The 20,220-nt window shown below is 43.9% G+C and overlaps 1 protein-coding gene across 1 annotated transcript in view; it reads left to right on the forward strand.

The window, feature by feature from the left end:
* The window catches only part of AHCY (adenosylhomocysteinase), a 28,196-nt gene extending 9,674 nt beyond the window's left edge, over positions 1-18,522 (forward strand). The window contains exons 5-10 of the mRNA XM_081009270.1: positions 5,451-5,563; positions 6,269-6,476; positions 7,598-7,685; positions 9,439-9,556; positions 15,527-15,721; positions 17,587-18,522. Coding sequence (XP_080865396.1) covers positions 5,451-5,563; positions 6,269-6,476; positions 7,598-7,685; positions 9,439-9,556; positions 15,527-15,721; positions 17,587-17,718 — 854 coding nt within the window. The 3' untranslated portion in view covers positions 17,719-18,522. The remainder of the gene's footprint in view (positions 1-5,450; positions 5,564-6,268; positions 6,477-7,597; positions 7,686-9,438; positions 9,557-15,526; positions 15,722-17,586) is intronic.
* The last annotated feature ends 1,698 nt before the right edge of the window (positions 18,523-20,220 follow it).

Below are 20,220 nucleotides of genomic sequence, written 5' to 3' on the forward strand. Positions count from 1 at the left end.
TCTGGGTACTTCAGCAAGCTGCAGTTAATCTAAAACAGAAGTGAAAGGTTCCAAACCTTCTCTTCTTCAATGCTCCTGAGGCACACAAAGAGGTGTGAGTCCCTTCCAGTAGCAATAAACAATGTAAAAACATTGTCTATTAAGCCATTACTTTAATAGATGAATTACTAAAGAAATGAAACTCGGACAAAAACATGCTGGCTAAATTGAGCAAGACTGGATACTGTACTCATCATCTGCTAAGCAGAGAATTCAGTGTTTCTGGGTACCCCCACTCACCCTCCTGCCAGTATAACTTGCACATGCTTTCTGCCTTCATGCCTTAACCTACAGAAACCTGTAAGAATAAATGCTGAGATTCTCAAAATATGAGGCAGCCTAGCTACCCAGTTTCTGTGATTGTACAGTGGTATAGCAGAAGGATTCACCCTTTGGGATTTTAGTCTGGAGGAAACTGCCTTGTTAGATCAAAATCAATGGATCTTCTTATCTGTATATTTTAGTTGCAGTACTTTAAGTGCTGCTGCCGTGGACTTTTTGTGTTTGTGCTAAGGGGCAGAAGCTTTTGGAAACACCAGACAGACAACATACAGCCAGGAAGTTGCTTGCGTCAAATGGTTGTGCGCTGCGTTTTAGTACCTTTATGAAATCCACCCTCCTGTGTTATTTTCCTTGAAAGAAGAGGCATGTGCTAACTTTGCATATATAAAGTTATGTAAGGAACAAGGTGTTAGTTTGCGGGTGAACATATCAGACGACACAGCGATTCTTCAAACAGCTCTTGTTTATTCACAGGCCAGAACAGAACTGAACTGAAGGGTTCAGCCAGCCTGCTTATATAGAGCTCCAGTACAACGTAACTGTAACAATTTTCTAAAACTATCAAATCACTGAACGTCACTTTCGATCCCTTATTTAATAATAATAATAATAATAATAAATTTTATTTATATCCCGCCCTCCCCAGCCGAAGCCGGGCTCAGGGCGGCTAACAACAATCAAATAATCAAAAAATCAAATAATCACACAATCTAAAAATATTTCATTATAAAAATTAATTAAATCAAATTGATGGCAACCAATTAAGCAAAGTTCTGTGCAGGTTGCCAGAGGAGGGAGTCAGGCTGCGCCCTGATCAAAGGCCTGGCGGAACAACTCTGTCTTGCAGGCCCTGCGGAAAGATGTCAAGTCCCGCAGGGCCCTAGTCTCTTGTGACAGAGCATTCCACCAGATTGGAGCCGCAGCCGAGAAGGCCCTGGCTCTAGTTGAGGCCAGCCTAACCTCTCTGAGGCCTGGGACCTTGAGGATGTTATTATTTGCAGACCGTAGGTTTCTCTGTGGGGCATACCAGGAGAGGCGGTCCCGTAGGTACGAGGGTCCTAGGCCGTATAGGGCTTTAAAGGTTAAAACCAGCACCTTAAACCTGATCCTGTACTCCACCGGGAGCCAGTGCAGCTGGTATAGTACCGGATGAATGTGATCTCGCAGCGAAGACCCCATAAGGAGTCTCGCCGCGGCATTCTGCACCCGCTGGAGTTTCTGGGTCAGTCTCAAGGGCAGCCCCACGTAGAGCGAGTTACAATAATCCAGTCTGGAGGTGACCGTCGCATGGATCACAGTGGCTAGGTCAGGGCGAGAGAGATAAGGGGCCAACTGCTTAGCTTGGCGGAGATGAAAAAATGCCGCCTTTGTTATAGCTGTAATCTGCGCCTCCATAGAAAGGGAGGTATCGAAGATTACACCCAAACTCTTAACGGACGGTGCTGGCACTAATTGCACCCCCGCAAGAGATGTTATTTGCATAACTATCTACAGTATCCCCCTGCTGGCCCAGGGTGAGAACTTCAGTACATAACACAAGGCATGGTTAAGATTAAACCAGCATTATTACCAAGCCCCAAGAAGTTACTAGCCTGCAAAATCTTATGAGGAAGATGAACAAGCATGATAGTAAAAAAGAAGAAGAGGTTGCAGGCTAGAATTGCAACTATGCCTTTTGCACTTTCCTCTTCTCCTGCCACCCTGCCTGCCTTCCCTCTTCTTCCCACTCAACACCAAGCCATAGAGCAGAAGTGGGCGCCTCCCCCCCCACACTTTTAAACATTTTCCTGCACACAGTGCCACCTGAGCAAGCCCAGACTGTTTTAGGGCCTGTGCAGGATTTGCATGCAATGGAGAAGAGAGCAGAATTGTCCCTAGTGGATTTTTAAGCCCTGTTGGCAGGATGTAAGTTTCAACAAAAGAGAAATTCACATATAGCTAGGCGGATTTTTTAAAAAGGTGAAAAACGAGTAGCCGTGAGCACTACTGAAAAGTGATTTTTGCAAAAGGCCCACTAGAGGGGGGCATTGTACTTTACACTGTGTTGGGAGCTGAATTCCCCCACCCACTTTGATGGTAACAAAGTAAAAACATGCTGGAAAATATTTTAAAGTAATATCTGTTTCAACAGAGCAGGGACCATATGACTGTTGGCTAAAGGGCAAAATTCTCCCCATCACATGTCATGGAATGATTAGGGTCCATCCATAGATTTGTCTCTCCATGTAATCTGCTACTGATTGGCTGCATGTGACCATACTGTGCTCCTCTCTCCATCTCATGATCTGCTGCCAATTCCCATTATTTAATAAGACACCAGTGTTTTCTACATTTATATTATTAGATTCATATGCTCCCGCCCTTCAGCGTTAAAAGTTCTGAAAGCAGCCTCTCAAACATCTTGAAGGATGCTGATTCATTCCAATCCAGTTTCAGGCCTGGGCTTGGCATGGAAAGAACCTTAGTCCCACCCTGGCGGATGGCTTAAGCCATGGAATGGATTTGGTGTGTGACCCTGTTAGTTTGCCTGGATCTCAAAGTGACTTCCCGTGTCAGTGAATATAGTATTTCTCTAGGTTTCCTGGTAGGATTGGCTAAGAAGCAGCGTTTCCAAAGAAAGAGGAGAGGGAATTTTAGACACACAGGGAGACACATTTAAATTTCCCTTGGTTAATTGTTATTAATTTAAGGCTGTTTTATACCGCTTAATACTTGCACTCGTGTATGTGTGTACACTGAGATAAATATAACATATACCATATACTCTATCTTTTGTATTTGCGGGTGTTGATGATGAGACCAGGAAGCATTAGGATGCTTCTGGCATGTCCCCATAACTCCTCCTCTCTGGCCATTCTGACATTTGTTGGGTCATTGGAGAGAAGTGAATGACATTGAGGAAGTCCCTGCAATTGCACAAAAGGGAAGGAATTCAACATTGTGCTCTTCCAGTGTTCCATCAGCAGAAGCATTTCATCTTGTCAGAAGGAATTATCCTCCTCTTCACTCTGTGTACTGTTCTAGGGTTTCTCTTGACCTCCCCAAGCCAATTTTGGGGAGCCTGATTGGGGGGGGGTGAATCCCTGTTGCTAAAGCAGAAATCATTGCACAGGGCTTCTGTTGATGGGACTCATTAGGTGAATCCCACCCTAAGTCTTTTTGTTCATTTCTTTTGATCTCACTCCTCACTCCGCCCCCAGCAGTCTCAGACAATTGGGCTGCTCATGATGCTAATGGAAGGTGCTTTGTTAGTTTAGTCTCTTAAAAACCTTAAGCTCGTTTTCCATCCTTCTCTGTCTATTGAAGATTATATCTGTTCTTTTAAGGGCCCTTTCAGATGCCAATCTTCATCCAGCCACTAGATGGTATTTATGGTCTCTCCCATTTCGAAGGATCCAAGTGTTTGTGTCTTACATTAATCCTGCCAATATAGGTGAAGATACTCTCTGACCTCTGAAGGACTACCTGGTTTTTCTCAAACATCGTGATCCTTGATGGCGAGCACTGCTTGCAGATGGAAATAATCTATTAAATGCAACTCATCCACTAAAATGCCAACAGGACTGCACTTCCGTGGGCGTTTTCTTTGCCTAGACCAACCAGCCTCTTCCTTTCCACTTCTCTGAGGCCCTCTCTCCTCTGTTTGGTTTAATCCATGGGTTGCTAGTGCAGTAGAAAACATTCTTGTTAAATGAGTTTCATAAATTTTCTGTCACTGACCCCCCCAAATCTCTTGGAGACACTTGTGGAATTGGCAGTAATTCCTGTTTTTTCATTTGCACATGAAGCTGCGCATTAACCTTTGTAGTAGTCATTTTGTTATTTTTAGTAAGCGCCATGTTGTAAATCTTTGTTTTTGTTAATGAGCTGCACAAATTTTAAGGTTACAGGCGATTTCAGACTTGGCATCTCCCCTGCAAGAAACAGGTGGGAAAGTCTTTATGGGAGGCCTGGGCCATCTCAGTTATGCATGCATGCATCCCGGCCCTTCACCTCCTTCTGCAACTGTAATTGGATAACTACCAGCTGCCTTTTCCAGAAACAAATACTTAAGCATGACTGTGTTGTAAACAAGTTAAAGAGTCATTAGGGAAGGGTAGCATTTTTATGCAATACTATCCACTGGCCACTTTCTGTTCTGCTAGGCTGCATTCATGTGACATTTCCCTAACTGTTAAGTTCCCGTATTATATTTGAGCTTTCATGCCATGTAAAAGTCAATTCTGGAACTATAGTACAGGTTTAGTGCTTACTTCCATTTTACTTGCTTCCAGAAGACATCCATTTGCAAATAATATGGAAATGGGTGCTAAACTTGTACTATATTCCACTATAGTTCCAGAAGTGGCTGTTACATTGCAAGAAAGCTCAAATATAATACAGGAACCTAGCAGTCAGGAAAATGTTGTGGAAGTAGAATAAATGGCCATTTGAATGCAGCCTTATTAATCTGCTGTATTGCATCATAGGATTCTTTTCAGAAAAGCAGTTCACTGAACATCGCCTCTCCTGTTCTGCTGGCCTTGTGTCACAAGTCCTAGTTTCATCCTGATTTGTTCCTTCCCCTCTGTTTTGGTCCTTCTACCTTGTGAAGTAGGGAGGGATGTCAAGCTACATAATGAGACTCATACTGCAAGCGTGGAAAACCTAGTGGTCCTTCAGATGCTGTTGGATGACGGCTTCCATCAGCCCCGGTCAGCATGGCCAGTTGTAGTCCAGCCACATGGAGGTCCACAGGTCCCCCCAACCAAAGTCCAGGACTACCATATCAACTGACAGTGGGTCTCTAAGGTCTCATGCAGAGGTCTTTCCCAGCCATGCCACCTAAGGTCATATTGAACTGGAAATGCTAGAGGAATGAATTGCCCCAGTGAGGCTGCCCTTTCAGCTGTGTTGTGAAAGCCTGTTGTCAAAATATTATTGTATATGAGTTAGGATACCGTGGTTCATGTTCTTAGCATTCAGATACAAACCTAGAATACTTTAGACTAGACCTTGTATGAAGAAGGTTCCTACTACTAGAGATGTCCTCCTAAGAGGACTACTAAAGATGGCTGCTTAGCATTGGTTGAAATTTGGAGATCTCTGCTTGCAGCAGATTGTAAACACAGTTGGATTCTTTCTTGCAGGAATCAAAGGAATATCTGAGGAAACCACCACTGGAGTCCATAATCTCTATAAAATGCATGCCAAAGGGACCCTGAAGGTGCCAGCTATCAATGTTAATGACTCTGTCACCAAGGTAAGGTCACTAAACTCTTCTGTGTTGTCTCTCCTTCCATAGCTGATGACTATGGATTTGTTCTTCCTTGTGTCTCATTTTTCCTCTTGAGCCTTCACCTGCCATCTGAAATGATAAGAGTTCAGTAATGATTTTACTCTGATGAGCTGCTTGTCCACAGAACAACTCATCATAATTACTGATTTGTGATGGTGCTGGTCTTTTGCTTTGGGAAGCAGTGGTAGCAAAGCCTTCTGAGGTGTGTGCTTCAGAGAGGGCATCTGAGCAGTAAGCTAGTAAGTCATTCCCCACAGCAAGTCTTTTTGGGGAAAGATGCATAGATTTCCTTTGAAGCTATAAGCTTTTGCATTCAAGCTAAATTGCAGCGGGGGGCACCCTTCTTAACATCCGTCAACACTTGCAACAACTTTCCTCTCTAGGTTCCTGCAGCATTTGTGTCTAAAATATAGTTTGGATGCAAAATATCAAAGGCTTCTGTGAAGAAACTGCCTTTCTTTTGCCACCCCTGAAAGTTGACACTTTGCCAAGGAAGACTTCAGTGGCAGAATTATGGATAGTAGAAGTTGGGTTTAAACATGCTGATTTATGGAAACTGATGAAACCTGGATGCATTTAGCCTACCTCTAGCATTCTGATGTGCTTGCTTCATGCTGCGATCATCTTTGGAAATTTCTTCAGTTTCTCAAATTCTGCTTTCCTCCCTAGAGTAAATTTGACAACCTCTATGGCTGCCGGGAATCCCTCATCGATGGCATTAAGCGTGCCACAGATGTCATGATTGCAGGGAAAGTGGCTGTTGTGGCAGGCTATGGTGATGTTGGCAAAGGTTGTGCACAAGCCCTGAGAAACTTTGGTGCCAGGGTCATCATCACAGAAATTGATCCAATCAATGCACTGCAGGCAGCCATGGAAGGTGAGAATTGAAGGACTGTTTGCTCAAGTGAGTCATTGTTCTTGGTGAATCCAGCTAAGACATATGTGGCATAGGCCCATTAGAATGAATGGGAGTCCCAAATCTGGGGTCCATGCTTTAGGGTATGTTGTTTTAACCCTACGTATGACACCCTAAGTGCTAAGGGAAAAGGGTCGGGATGATACAGCTGTGATAGATACAGTGGTACCTCTAGATGCGAACAGGATTCGTTCTGGAGCCCCGTTTGCATCTAGAAGCAAACATAACCCATATCTGCGCGTGCGCGGGTCACGTTTCAGCGCTTCTGCGCATGCGTGTGACGTCATTTTGAGCGTCTGTGGATGTGCAAGCGGCAAAACCCGGAAGTAATGCACTCCGTTACTTCCAGGTTGCTGCGGAGCGCAACTCGAATGTGCTCATCTCGAAGCACATTCAACCCGAGGTATGACTGTACTTAAGAGCTGGCAAAACAGGAGACATATACTTTGTTTATGGATGCGGGTGGCACTGTGGTCTAAACCACTGAGCCTCTTGGGCTTGCCAATCAGAAGGTCAGCGGTTCGAATCCCCGCAATGGGGTGAGCTCCTGTTGCTTGGTCCCAGCTCCTGCCTACCTAGCAGTTCAAAAGCACGTCAAAGTGCAAGTAGATAAATAGGTACCACTCCAGCAGGAAGGTAAACGGTGTTTGCGTGCACTGCTCTGGTTTCGGTGTTCCGCTGCACTAGAAGCAGCTTAGTCATGCTGGCCACATGACCCAGAAAAACTGTTTGCAGACAAACGTCTGCTCCCTCAGCCAGTAAAGTGAGATCAGGAGTCCTTTACCTTTTTACACCTTGTTTAAGGCAACCATCCCCCATGGTCTAATAGTGAAAGAGAACAGATACATTCTGGATCAGAAAAGGCAAGATGGAAGGTGGGTCACCTGTTGATCTACAGGGCCTTTTTGTACATTACACAGGGGAAGCCAGAATCTCTTTCCCTCTTTCAGTCTTATAATACGCATGTTTGCTGCATTCATTTTTTCACGTTTGTAGGTGTATGTGTAAAACTCTAACGCGTAAGGTGTGAAGAGGCCCACAGTTACAGTTCAATGTATCCTTTCCCTTCTCCTTATTTCCAGGTTATGAAGTTACAACAATGGAAGAAGCTTGCAAAGAGGGCAACATATTTGTTACCACCACTGGATGCTCAGAAATTGTGCATGGGAGGTACTGCATACTTTTTAGCTAGTGACTGCTGTCCCTGTGTGTGTTGGGAAACAGGGATTGTGGAAGATGGTATTGCAGATATTACTATTCCACAGCTTGGAAAAATAGGATGAATAAAAACTGACTCCTCAGAATAAAAATTGTCCAAACCATAAATATTGTTCCAAACTTTTGCTAACAGAACTTTCTTCAAACAGACACAAAACAAATAAGCGATACATTCAAATGGTTGCATAAAATCATGTGCTTGTCAAAGCACAGGTTCAGCTTCTTATAAATATAAAATACTATTTATAATTGGAGCTGACAAACAGAGCTCTGTCTCTCCTACAGACTCCATCAGCCTGCATTCTAGCCTGAGGCTGTTTTCTTTCCAGGAGAGACATAAGCATGTCTTTCCTTTATAGGCGCTGAGGAACAAAGGACTCCCTCAAAATGCCGATTTGCAACTCAATACCTTACTCATGTGATCTAAGGTTAAGCACCACATGGTCCTCAAGCAGCTCTCTAGGTATATCAGCGGAAATCCCCCAATGTTCCCTTTAGCAATACACATACAGAGTCATTTTCTATTCAATGCACAATTAAGCAACACATGGTACATTGAAGCAACTTTTGTGATGGTCTTGCTATTATCTTGCTCCCAATGTCATCTTCTGCATGTGGAACACAATTAAAATGGCGTACCCCTCTAGAATTTGTGTTCTGCAGATATAGGACTATTAACTTCTATCAGCCCTATCAGCATGGCAAAGGATGATGGGAGTTGTAGTCTAAGAGCTCCTGGGGGGCAGAATACTGACTGTTCCTGCAATGCATCAGAGCCCGTTCAGCTGTTAAAACAATTTAATCTGGCCAGGCCCCAGTTCTTCTGGATATCTCTGGAGTATTTTGGTTCATAGAAGATATAACAGCATGTGGAGTTTAAATCTGCATTCCATCCTTTCTATTCTTGATTCTGCGACAGGGACAGAATCTGTGATACTCCAGAGGTTGTTGAGATTCAAATTCCCATCATCCCCAGCCAGCGTGGCCAATAGCAAGGGATAATGGAAGTCGGATTCAAACAACATCTTGAGGGCTGCAGTTTCCCCATCCCTGTTCTATAATAAGCCTGTAACCAAATCTGCTGAACCCTACTAACTGATTGGTAGCTGATTATGAACCAGAACAGAGCTGAGAATTTTACTGCTTTCACAGGCTGCAAGGAGGTAATTGGGTCAGGCCGTGACAACCAAGGTAGATGGGCTTTACAGTAGATTGTAGCAAGATTAGCAAAGGTGCATTAGAATGTGATGGTGGAGTTAGACCATCTTCCCAGTTCCATTTTTAATATGCTGGATTTTGGATGCTTTCTGTTGGGAGTGACAGGAAAGCACAAAAGTGCCTCCTAGTGTGACGTGGGCAGCTGAAAAAATAAGTGAAATTCTTGGGATTTGTATTGGTCTGTATACTGCATGGACCAGTCCTTGGGCCGAGGGAATGCATAAGACATCCGCTTTTGCCAGCCTGGTGCCTTCTAGACCACAACTCCATCAAGCAAAGTCAGGTTGCTGAAGGCTACCTTACATCCTTGTCGTTTTCAGCAGATCTTTTTAGCTATGTAGCATCTGGTGGTCAAAGGACTTAGTTACTGGGATGAGACCCTTCCCAACTGTGATCTGTGGCCATCTTCAAGCAGTGTTCAGTTCCTTGGGTGCAGGACACAATGAATTACCTTCTCCACAAAGAGCTGTTTTTCTCCCCCTTCCAGGCATTTTGAGCAGATGAAAGATGATGCCATCATATGCAACATTGGACACTTCGATGTGGAAATTGATGTGAAGTGGCTAAATGAGAACAGCGTGAAAACTGTGAACATTAAACCCCAGGTGAGTGAGAGCTAACTTAGAACACAAAAGATCCCATCTACATGGAACTCATTCTTGGGAGGATAAAGTGCCATGGGGAGAGTGTGGCGGCTACTCCAGAATTGGAGAAGGGGACCGCATCTTTTGACAGCTTGTTTCTGGTGAACACTGCTGAGGTGTGCCCTGTGCATCCCTCCTCTTTGGGACATGTGGTGAGCAAGGGATGAGGGGGGTGCAGACCAAAGACAAGAAAGTACCTTATTTTCACAAGGGCTGGGCCTGTACAGAGACTTTTAGCAGAATGCGCAGTTGGGTTGCAGTGCCAAGGCACATATTGTGGGTTTGGGCAGATCACCGGAGAGCTTTACACAGGTATGGTTCTTAAACAAGCTGAACTCTCTGTTGGCTATTTGCAGATTAGTTGTGCTGCAGAAGGCATGCTGGGGAGACCACACATTACAAGGAATGCAAAAATAACTTTTGCTAGGTTTTAATAACAAAAACAAAAACTCCTTTTACACTAAATATATCAATAAGCATAACCCATCCCCCGGGGTACTGAGAGAGCTAGGTGCTGCTCTTTATATACTGTACCCAACAGCTTAAGTAACATAACTTAACAGCATCTGCTATACTGCTTCACAGCTGTAAAACTAGGTCACGTTATTGCTCTGGCCCTTAAAGAAATACACTTGTGGAACAATAATGAACCTTCAAATTTAAAGAAACCATTCAATACTCTCTTCTACCCCCTTATCACCACAGGGGAGATAGGCAGCATTACACAGTTCCTGATCTAAATCGTTAAAAGTTACAGGCTGGGTTGAAGACCTCAGGCTCCAGGTGTTGAATGCAGCCCACAAGGCTTCTCTGTCTTGCCCTCTGGTTTCTCCCCAGATCACCCCCCCCCAGTCTGCTTTGTACCCTCCTTGGGTGTTTTTGCTGGGCTGGAATATGTCTTTGAACTCTGATCATGCCTGTTGCTTGCCTGAATAGAGTTAGGTTTGTGTATAGAAGCTACCTTACTCTACAAAGGTAAAATTTACAATTCACGGCTGGGCCTATTTTGTCTCTAGACCTGCCTACCACAGACATGTGGCCCATAAATGGATGATCAGAAGGGAATGTGACCCTGCCCCTGTTTTGGACCAATTCTGGGAGCCAGAAGGCATTAGTTATAGGAGGGAATGTAAAAAGCAGCAATTATAGCTTTGGAACTATGGAAATTTATTTCTTTTCACTGACGAAAAACTGTGAATAACATTTTAGAACCTTGCGAGTTCATGCAGACACTTTTTGAGACAGAAGGGAGAGCTGTCTAACATATTTTGTTACACACATAAAGTATAATGAGGTTATCCCTGTTTCTGGTCAAACACTAGAAACTCATGGTGTACTTTTAAATTAATTTATATACTGCTTAATGTCAGAGTAGACTTCTGAGCAGCTTAGAAGTATAAAACCAATTACACGAAGTTCCATTATTAAAATCTACAATTAGATTGGAAGATTAAAATATAAACATTGAAAAATAAAATCATGTTATAGAAGAAACCCATTAAATGCGCACGCGCGCGCGCGCACACACACACACACACACACACACACACAAATTAAAACAGGAGACTCGGGTCCCCGGCAGGTACCTTTCTCAGACACTTCTCTGAAACCAGACCTGGTGGCTGGAATGGCTCAATTGCCCATCCTGAATGCATAACAGGATGAAAGGTGAAGTTTTGTTCCTCTTGCACTCTTCAGGCTGATGTTCTTAATCTGCACACCTTCAGTAAAATGACCTCAGCCTTTTAGGATTAGACATGGTCCCATTTTAACTGCTTTGGCAGGCCTGGCTTGTATTAAATGTATATTAGAAACCAGCCTGGCAAAACTCTCACTTTGTGCCGCAACTGCTCTGGGTTGTGTCATGATTTTCTACCACAGATCTGCAGTCATGGTTAGTGTATCCTGTCAATGGCAAGTCCACATTTCCCTCTTGCCCCTTTCCTCGTGTGTTCAGCTACTGGTTTCCATTTACTCAAAGGTGGCTGGAGGCCTGGAGCTTTTCAGAAACACATTGTCATCCTCTCTTTTTCTTTTCTGAAGGGAATATATGGAACATTTTTCCAAGGCAACGTGCTAACTAGTTCTGAAATATTCCAGGTGCTAAGAATATGATACATCTTTTAGTGTGGCAACATCAGAAAACACTCCTTCCACATCGTGCCATCTAACATAAAAAACAACCCCCCTTTCTTAAAAGCCACAGTATGCAACCTAAGCAAGAATACTTGTCAGAAGAGTAATTGGATCTGAGCGTGAGGCATATGGGATTGGAACCATCATAATGGAATTCCTAAGGAAAGACCTTATTCTGTTAGAACCAGGCTTTTGAGTGATCTCCTTCAAAGATAACCTCTGCAAACTGTTTTCAACTCCCTTTTCATGCGTGCACATGCACATTTTACTGAAGCATAGGCTGCTAGTCATCAAGAACATTTATACTGAGGTTTTTTTGACATTGAATCCAACACATCCATATGTGTGTTGCTGACGGGACATTCCAGATGGAGTCTAGACAGGTGGTTCTCTTTATTGTATCAGCTAACCCTTAAGAGCCAGGTAAGCACGCTCTCCTAGGATGTGTGCATACCTGTGTGTGTGTATGCATATATTATTATTATTTATTTCATATATTTATTATATTAGCACCCTCAAACCTCATGTTGCTTGGGAATTCTAAGGGCGGCATCCAGTGAGGTACTTCTGCTAGTGCTATGGTTTCTGCTTTTGCAACTGAACTCCTGTCCCCTTCCCCATTTCTGCCCTGGAAGGTTGGGGTAACTTGCAGAACACATTTAGCGGGGCATGCTAGGAGAGGAAGGGGAAGTTAGCATATTACATCAATCCTGCACTGGCTGCCAATTAGTTTCTAGGCTCATTTCAAACTGCTGGTTTTGACCTATAATACCTCAAGGACCACATCTCCCTATATGAACCTACCTAGACCCTGCAATCATCCTCTGAGGCCCTAAATGAGAGGTCTGGAGGGTGGCAACCCAAAAATGGCCTTTTTCCGTGCTGACTCCCTGTTTGTGGAATGCTCTCCCCAGGGAGGCACAACCCAGCGTAAATTACATACAAATACATAAAACAAAGGTACAATGAGCAATTTTCTTTTACAATGAAATAAGCATAGTTTTGTACCATTTATGATAGATCTTTATTTAATAGGGTAAATTGTAAATCAAGAAACACAATATAACCTGTCATCTGTTCAGTTTTGATCAAAAAACATTCTCCCCAGAACTCTTGTATATATTTATATGACCACATCATGTGAAAATAATTTCCTTGTTCTTCACATTTACTATTTCTCATTTTTTTTTTGTATATTTTTAATTAGTTCCAGCATGGTATACCATCTGCTCATAATTTTAAAAGAAATGTCTCTAGTAGACACACTTACATAGATGCACTGTGGTTCCAAATATCTCCTTTGCTATCACCTCTTTATCCAGTCTTCCTCCCAATTCTGCATATTCTCCATTTTAGCATTCAGCAAACATGGAACCTTGATGTATCAGTTTTTGCCCCATTTCTAATGAATCATCAGCTGATAATTCTTCCCTTTTCTCCAGCTTACAAACTTCACCTGAACCCAATATGCTTAAAATACCAAACTGTTCTCCCTCTCCACCCAGCCTTTGGACCAGCCTTCTCCAGTCTTGCACAACTAAAGGGCTCTGTCACCCAAGGAAATACACTTTAAAAAAAGAATTGGATGCCTTGTGGTTTGGAACATGATGGGGAAATGCTCTGAAAGTGTGGACTGGGTGAATCAGTAATGGGAAGACATATAAACACCCCTCAAGCAAATCTGGATGGATGCTTATTGTCAAATAATGACCCTGCAAACAAATAGGAATGAATAAAGAGGATCAATAAAGACCTGATATAAATCTAACCTCTGTGTTAGCAAATTGAGATGAATGTTCAATTAAGCAGGTCATCTGGAGGGTCCCTAAACCTGTATTTTCTAGTACATTCGACGCATAAATGGGAATCCTCACTTGCCTTCTCTAGTGCTGCCGTACTGCTTCTTAAGTCCAATATCCGGTCCAGAGTGTCTGGTGCAAGCTCTTAAAAAGATGAATACCTCATGATCGTCATGAGTGCTGTGTGTTCCTTTCCAATGAGAGAATCATCTTTCTTTCACTTTCTAGGGCAGGAGCTTAAGTATCGTTTCTCTCTGTTGTGCCTATGCCTCTGGAGGTTTGAATAGGGCTTTGTGGGTTTCCTCAATCACCCATTCATCATAGCCTAGTTCTAGTCGGGATTGAATTAATCTGTTAATTTGCAAAAGGCAAACTGGTTTCATTGAGGATAGTTTGCAGACTGGATATTCAGTGCCCAGATAGCTGTGGCTCTTTTGCTTCCTTCGGTTGTGTCAGCTCCTAGACCTTTTTTCTCACTCCATCTCTTTCCTGCAGTTTTGGTTTTCTTGTTTCACTGGAAAATGGCAGCTGCTGACATTGAGGCTGTTGCCTCATAACACCATGACTTGAGATGTCTGTTGTCCACAGGATCAACAGACATCCACAGGATGAATACCTTCTAAAGCACTCAATTGCGGCACAAAATACTGTTGTACTTCATTGGCCACATATTATTTTTTCACTGGGTCTGTGAAAAGACCCATGTAGCCCCACACATGGGTGTGGGGAGTAGTGCCTTGGGGAGTAGTGCCTTCCTTTTTAGAACACAACCTGCTGTGAAAAAGCTTCTGCTTTGTCGTGCAGGGCAATCCTTATGCATGCTAAATTCCACAGTGTTCAGTAGTGCACAAATCAAGAAAGCACATATACAGTGGTACCTCGGGTTACATACGCTTCAGGTTACATACGCTTCAGGTTACAGACTCCGCTAACCCAGAAACAGTACCTTGGGTTAAGAAGTTTGCTTCAGGATGACAACAGAAATCGTGCAGCGGCGGCGCAACGGCAGCAGGAGGTCCCATTAGCTAAAGTGGTGCTTCAGGTTAAGAACAGTTTCATATTAAGAATGGACCTCCGGAACGAATTGAGTACTTAACCTGAGGTAGCGCTGTAAAGATTATGGCCTTGATTCCTTTAATCCGGAGTTTGTTGTTCTCAGCCAAGAAAGGTTTGGCAGACTGGTGCATTCTGAAAAGCCATTTGTCTAGGAACTGTACTGCCACTTAATAAGGCACATGGTTCTTAGCATTTGTTGGGTTACATTTTAATATACTGATTGTGTAGATAATACAGTGAAGAAGACTGGAGAAGGGCTGTAGCTTGGGGTCAACCATCGACTCTGCATTCAGGAGGTTCCGGGTTCAATCCCTGACATTTCCAGATAGGGTTGGGGATGCCTGCTGTCTGAAAGCCCAGAGAACCATTGCCAGTCTGTAGAGCCTACACTGTCTGGCAGTGGCTCTTCAGGGTTTCAGGCAACTAGATGGTGGCTTCCAGTGTTCTTTCATATCAGGATCAGTTAATCATTTTCTGCCTGTTCTGCGGTGGTTGATGAACTAAGGATTAAAGCTTTTGATCCCAAGGTTTTTACCGCCCCGCCCCCAGATGTTATCCTCTTCCTCCTCATGTGCATCAGTGAGAGCCAATGTGGTGTAGTGGTTAAGAGCGGTAGACTCATAATCTGGTGAACCGGGTTTGGGTCTCCGCTCCACCACATGCAGCTGCTGGATGACCTTGGGCTAGTCACACCTCTTTGAAGTCTCTCAGCCCCACTCACCTCACAGAGTGTTTGTTGTGGGGGAGGAAGGGAAAGGAGAATGTTAGCCGCTTTTGGACTCCTTCGGGTAGTGATAAAGCGGGATATCAAATCCAAACTCTTCTTCTTCTTCTTCATCATTCCCCATACCTGGCAGCCTAGCAGAGCTTTGTAATAATGCCTCTGTGTCTTTCCCTGACTCACTCCTTAGCTCTCACTGGGTCTTTTTTTTCTATTCAGGTGGACCGCTACACGCTAAAAAATGGCCGCCACATCATACTTCTAGCAGAAGGCCGGCTGGTGAACTTGGGGTGTGCCATGGGCCACCCCAGCTTTGTTATGAGCAACTCCTTCACCAACCAGGTTCTGGCACAGATAGAGCTCTGGACACATCCTGACAAGTACGCAGTAGGAGTCCATATTCTCCCAAAGAAGGTGAGTGTTCAGACTTAGGTCCTGTGTTTCTTTGGATGAAATTGGTATAAAAGTAGTTTTTGTTGGGGAAGAGGAGGAGATAAGCTGACTTGAGACTCTGGAAAGCTGCTGCCAGTCAGAGTAGACTGATGAAAGGTCTGCGCTGACTGAAGGCAGCTTCCTATGCCCCTTGATTTGAATGTCAGTGAGTTTATGGCTGTGATATGGTTTGAACTAGGGATTCCCCAGCCCTCAGGTCCTTGCAACAACTGCTCTTAATTGTGCAATGTAATGATTGCCATCAATGCTTCCTCCAGCTGTTGTTGGACCTTGGCTCCCATCATTCTGGACCATTGACCATAATAGCATGGAATGATGGGAGCGCCATATTGGCTACCCCTAGTCTAGAAAAGCCTCATACTTTGTACAGTATCAATGAGCTAACCTGTGCGCTAGATCGTATTTGAATATGTTTTCAACTTCTGCAAAGAATACTTCTTTATATAGATTAATCTTGCGTGTCACGGGTCAAGAACCATTGCTCAAGGGTCTTGTGAGTTTTATTTTCTGCTTTGGTGTTGCCTTGCATTCCTGGAAAACATCAATTTGTCCCCAAACCCTTACTTTTCAAAGGAGTTGGTGCACAGAAGTGTTTCATATGTAATCAAAGGAGAAATGGGAGTTTGTCCTCATTCTTTGTTGTTCCTTCTGGAGCCCAGTTGTAGCTTGTTCTTTTGTATAGGCATGATGGATAAAGGGGTATATACAACTTCTTGAACATCTGAGCAAAGGCAGTCACAATCTGTTCCTAATTGTCCAAGTGTCCATCCTGTCTTTGTCCTTTTTGCCATTTTATTTCCCTGGGTTTATCCTTAATTATGAGTGAATTATTAATTATCAGTGAATTTCTTTGTTCTGAAAGAGGATGCGGGTTTGAGAGATGTAATAAATTACTAAAAACAAAAAGAGTCGTCTGGCCTCAATTTTCTAAAACAAGCCTGTGATTTTGACAAGATGGTAGTTGTTTGGTGCTTGGCCTAGGCTTAGACGTCTTTGAAATTCAGCCAGAAGTGATTAGAAAAGATTTTCCCTTTGGTAAATAACATAAACCTGTGCACAACCAGCTGACGCACATACTTGCTGGAAGAGCTTTTCCGTTTAGACTAGTCCCCTAGGAAATATGAGTCCCAAATAAATTTTGCTGTTGAGGACGCTTCCCCGATGAACCTGGAGTCACTATGTGCCAGCATTACAACAATCTTGGGGTGCTGAAGAAAATTTTGGCAACTGCACAGTGTGCACAGCCTTGGCTCATTGCCTGTCCTTGCCAGGGGATGGGGCCATATGCCTCATTGGGTGTGTGGGTGTTTGTATGCTGCTGGCAGTCAATGTAAGCAATATGGAGCTAAATGGACCTATAAGGTAAAGGTAAAGGGACCCCTGACCATTAGGTCCAGTCGTGACCGACTCTGGGATTGCGGCACTCATCTCGCTTTACTGGCCAAGGGAGCCGGCGTTTATCCGCAGACAGCTTCCGGGTCATGTGGCCAGCATGACCAAGCCGCTTCTGGCAAACCAGAGCAGCGCACGGAAACGCCGTTTACCTTCCCACCGGAGTGGTACTTGTACTTGACGTGCTTTCGAACTGCTAGGTTGGCAGGAGCAGGGACCGAGCAACGGGAGCTCACCCGGTCGTGGGGATTCAAACCACTGACCTTCTGATCGACAAGTCCTAGGCTCTGTGGTTTAACCCACAGCGCCACCCATGTCCCTAAATGGACCTATAGTCTGATGCAAAATAAGGCAGCCTCCTCATCTCCATAGTAGTACAGCTTAGTCTTTTACATCCTTTAAACTATTCCCTCCCCTTTCTTTCTTTCTTTCAGCTGGATGAAGCTGTGGCTGCTGCTCACCTGGATAAACTTGGCGTGAAGCTAACAAAGCTGACCGATAAGCAGGCGAAGTACCTCGGAATACCCAAAGACGGCCCCTTCAAACCAGATCATTACAGATACTGAGCAGCTAGCAGGGCCCCAAAGATCAAGACACAGGGACGTAAATCTTTCAAAGTACTTGCTTCCCTGCTGGGATTCAACAGACGGCTCCACCCCAGTCACTTTTTATATAAGCATTTAATAGCGGTTCTACATTGTCACATTTTGCTCTCCCCACTCACACCTCAGCCCATATTTCTTTTTTAGTGTGAAGTCCCCATGGCTTTCCCCAAGCACTTTTTTCTCAAACAACTGTGCAGACGGCTCCTCAGCAGAGCGGTTGCCATGCTGGAAGGTCTACGAGGAGTCTTCAAATTCACTTATCTTCAGGTCTGTGTTTCCAGGGGCGGCTCCTTTGCATCTTCAGGTACCTGGAGTGATCCTTCCCTAGCGGTTGTAAAGTACAGGCCACACTGCACAGCAGACTTTTTACCTAGCTGCTACATCATGCCTAGATAACTGGAACTTAGCTGGGGTTGACCTGAAACAAAAATGCAGGATTTGCTTGCATCTGCTCACTGGATCTCTCGGATCACAGATGCTGGTCCAGATCTAGCTTTTGGGTAATGTAACATGATCCCACTTTGCATATATAGTCTACGTAGTAAGAAAGGACCTGAATGTGTCCAGAGAGGCAACGTCTAGAAGCAATTTATTTTGTGTATAACAAAATTATAAGCCTGGAGCCAGGGGTTGGGGCAGCCAGTTCTCCAAAGTTGCCAGTGGTGAATGTCTACTTGGGCCTAATTTTTGAATCTTGTGCCTGTCATAGTGTCTTAAAACAAATTTTCTTAATAAAATCTGCAATGGTTGCCTTGTTTTTCTTTATGATATTGCTATCATTTCACATTGTCATCTTAAACATTCACCTATTTAAGGCCACTTTTAAGCAGACGACTTTGTCAATATTCTGTGAATATATAGGGTTGCATCCAGAGTATAACCATTGGAATCAATTGATTTTTTTGTTAGTCATGTAATGTCCACTAATTTCAGTGAGTCTGCTCTGGTTATGACATAGGCTTAATGACATATGACTATAGGCTTCAGCCTATAGTCCTTTTCTGAAAGCAGTTCTTGTATCGCTCAGCATCATATCCTGTGACAGTAAATTCCAAAGAATGACAGCATGGGAGGAAGTCTACAGTATTACAGCGATGGCTCAGGGCAGGCACTGATTTTCACGCACAGGTGTATGGGGTATTTGAAAAGGGAAATTTGAGTGCTCACCCCCAAAATGTGGATTCTAAGGGTGGAATTCTCTGTTGTGCAATGATGAACATTTCATCTGCAAGCATTTAAGCTGTTCTGGGGGTTCTCCCAACCACCCTGAGCCAATTTCAGGGGTGGGTAGGGCTGCCATATGTCTGGCTTTTCCTAGAGACATCCTGGAATTGCTCAGCAATTGCGTCTGGGCGGATTTTTGCTGAATCAGCAAAATGCCTGGGGGGAGATGTTCCTGAAAAAAGCTCAACAACTTTGACCCCACCCCCAAAAAGCAAGCCCAACAACTTTGTTATTAATCCTAACAGGAAAGCCTCCATAAACCAATAGAGCTGGAGAATGCAAATGCCCAGAATCTGTTTTTAAGCTCCCTGCAGTACTTGTAGCAATTCACACATCCAGTGATGTTGAAGCTGAATTCTTCATATGTGATTTTCTTTTGGCTCTCGCCATGTGCACAGTTGGGTCAAGATGGCCTTATGTGATCCAGCTCTGTGTGTGCACTTATATGGGATTGCATCGTGATTTTCGGTATCTGTGCCACAAATTCTGCCAAGATAATCACTGCAGACTTGCAAAAATTGTGCAAATCTGGTTCACACAGGATTGCCGCCACATGGTCATGGGGAGGACATAAATCCTCCAATTGGTTGAAGAGAAGTTGGCAGCTTCCCAGGTGTGAACTGGTTGTCTTCTGTAGTCTCTGCAGGCGCAGAAATTGGTTCTATGTCTGCACAGAGCAGACACCAGGAATTTCTTGGGGAGGGAGCCTAGGAGTGAGTGCTCCTACACCCCCCCCTGCTTGAAGGTGAGAGTGCCTCCCCCCCCCATAACTATTGTACAAATCATCTCTCAGCTACCCACTGGTTACATGTCTCTCTGAAATGAATGAATCAGTTTCCCTGGTTCTGACCTCTTAAGCTGCGAAGGATGCTGTCATGGCAAGACAATAAATTCTCTGGTCATCTGTGCAATCACTTGACCTGCTCTATCACCTCCACTGCTTTCCTTAAATGGAATACTCTTGCAGCAATAATGAAGAAATGGAGAGGGGTGTCAGTTGCACAAGCACAAAAGAAATGAAAAATTGCTTACAAGAGATGGGGGAAGAGTTAGCCTTTCTTTTTAGAAAGTTCTCAGTCATTGCCCTACACAGGTACAGAATCCATGTGTGTCTGTTGGCACAGACAAATGTGGCACCAGTTACAGGTAAATTGCATTTTTAAAAAATAAATAAATTGGGACTTCAACTGGATACATGTTTATGCACATCACAACTTCTTTACAACCTTCAGTCAATAT

Source organism: Podarcis pityusensis, assembly GCF_964106645.2.
Source record: "Podarcis pityusensis genome assembly, chromosome: 6".
NCBI classification, from domain to species: Eukaryota; Metazoa; Chordata; class Lepidosauria; order Squamata; family Lacertidae; genus Podarcis; species Podarcis pityusensis.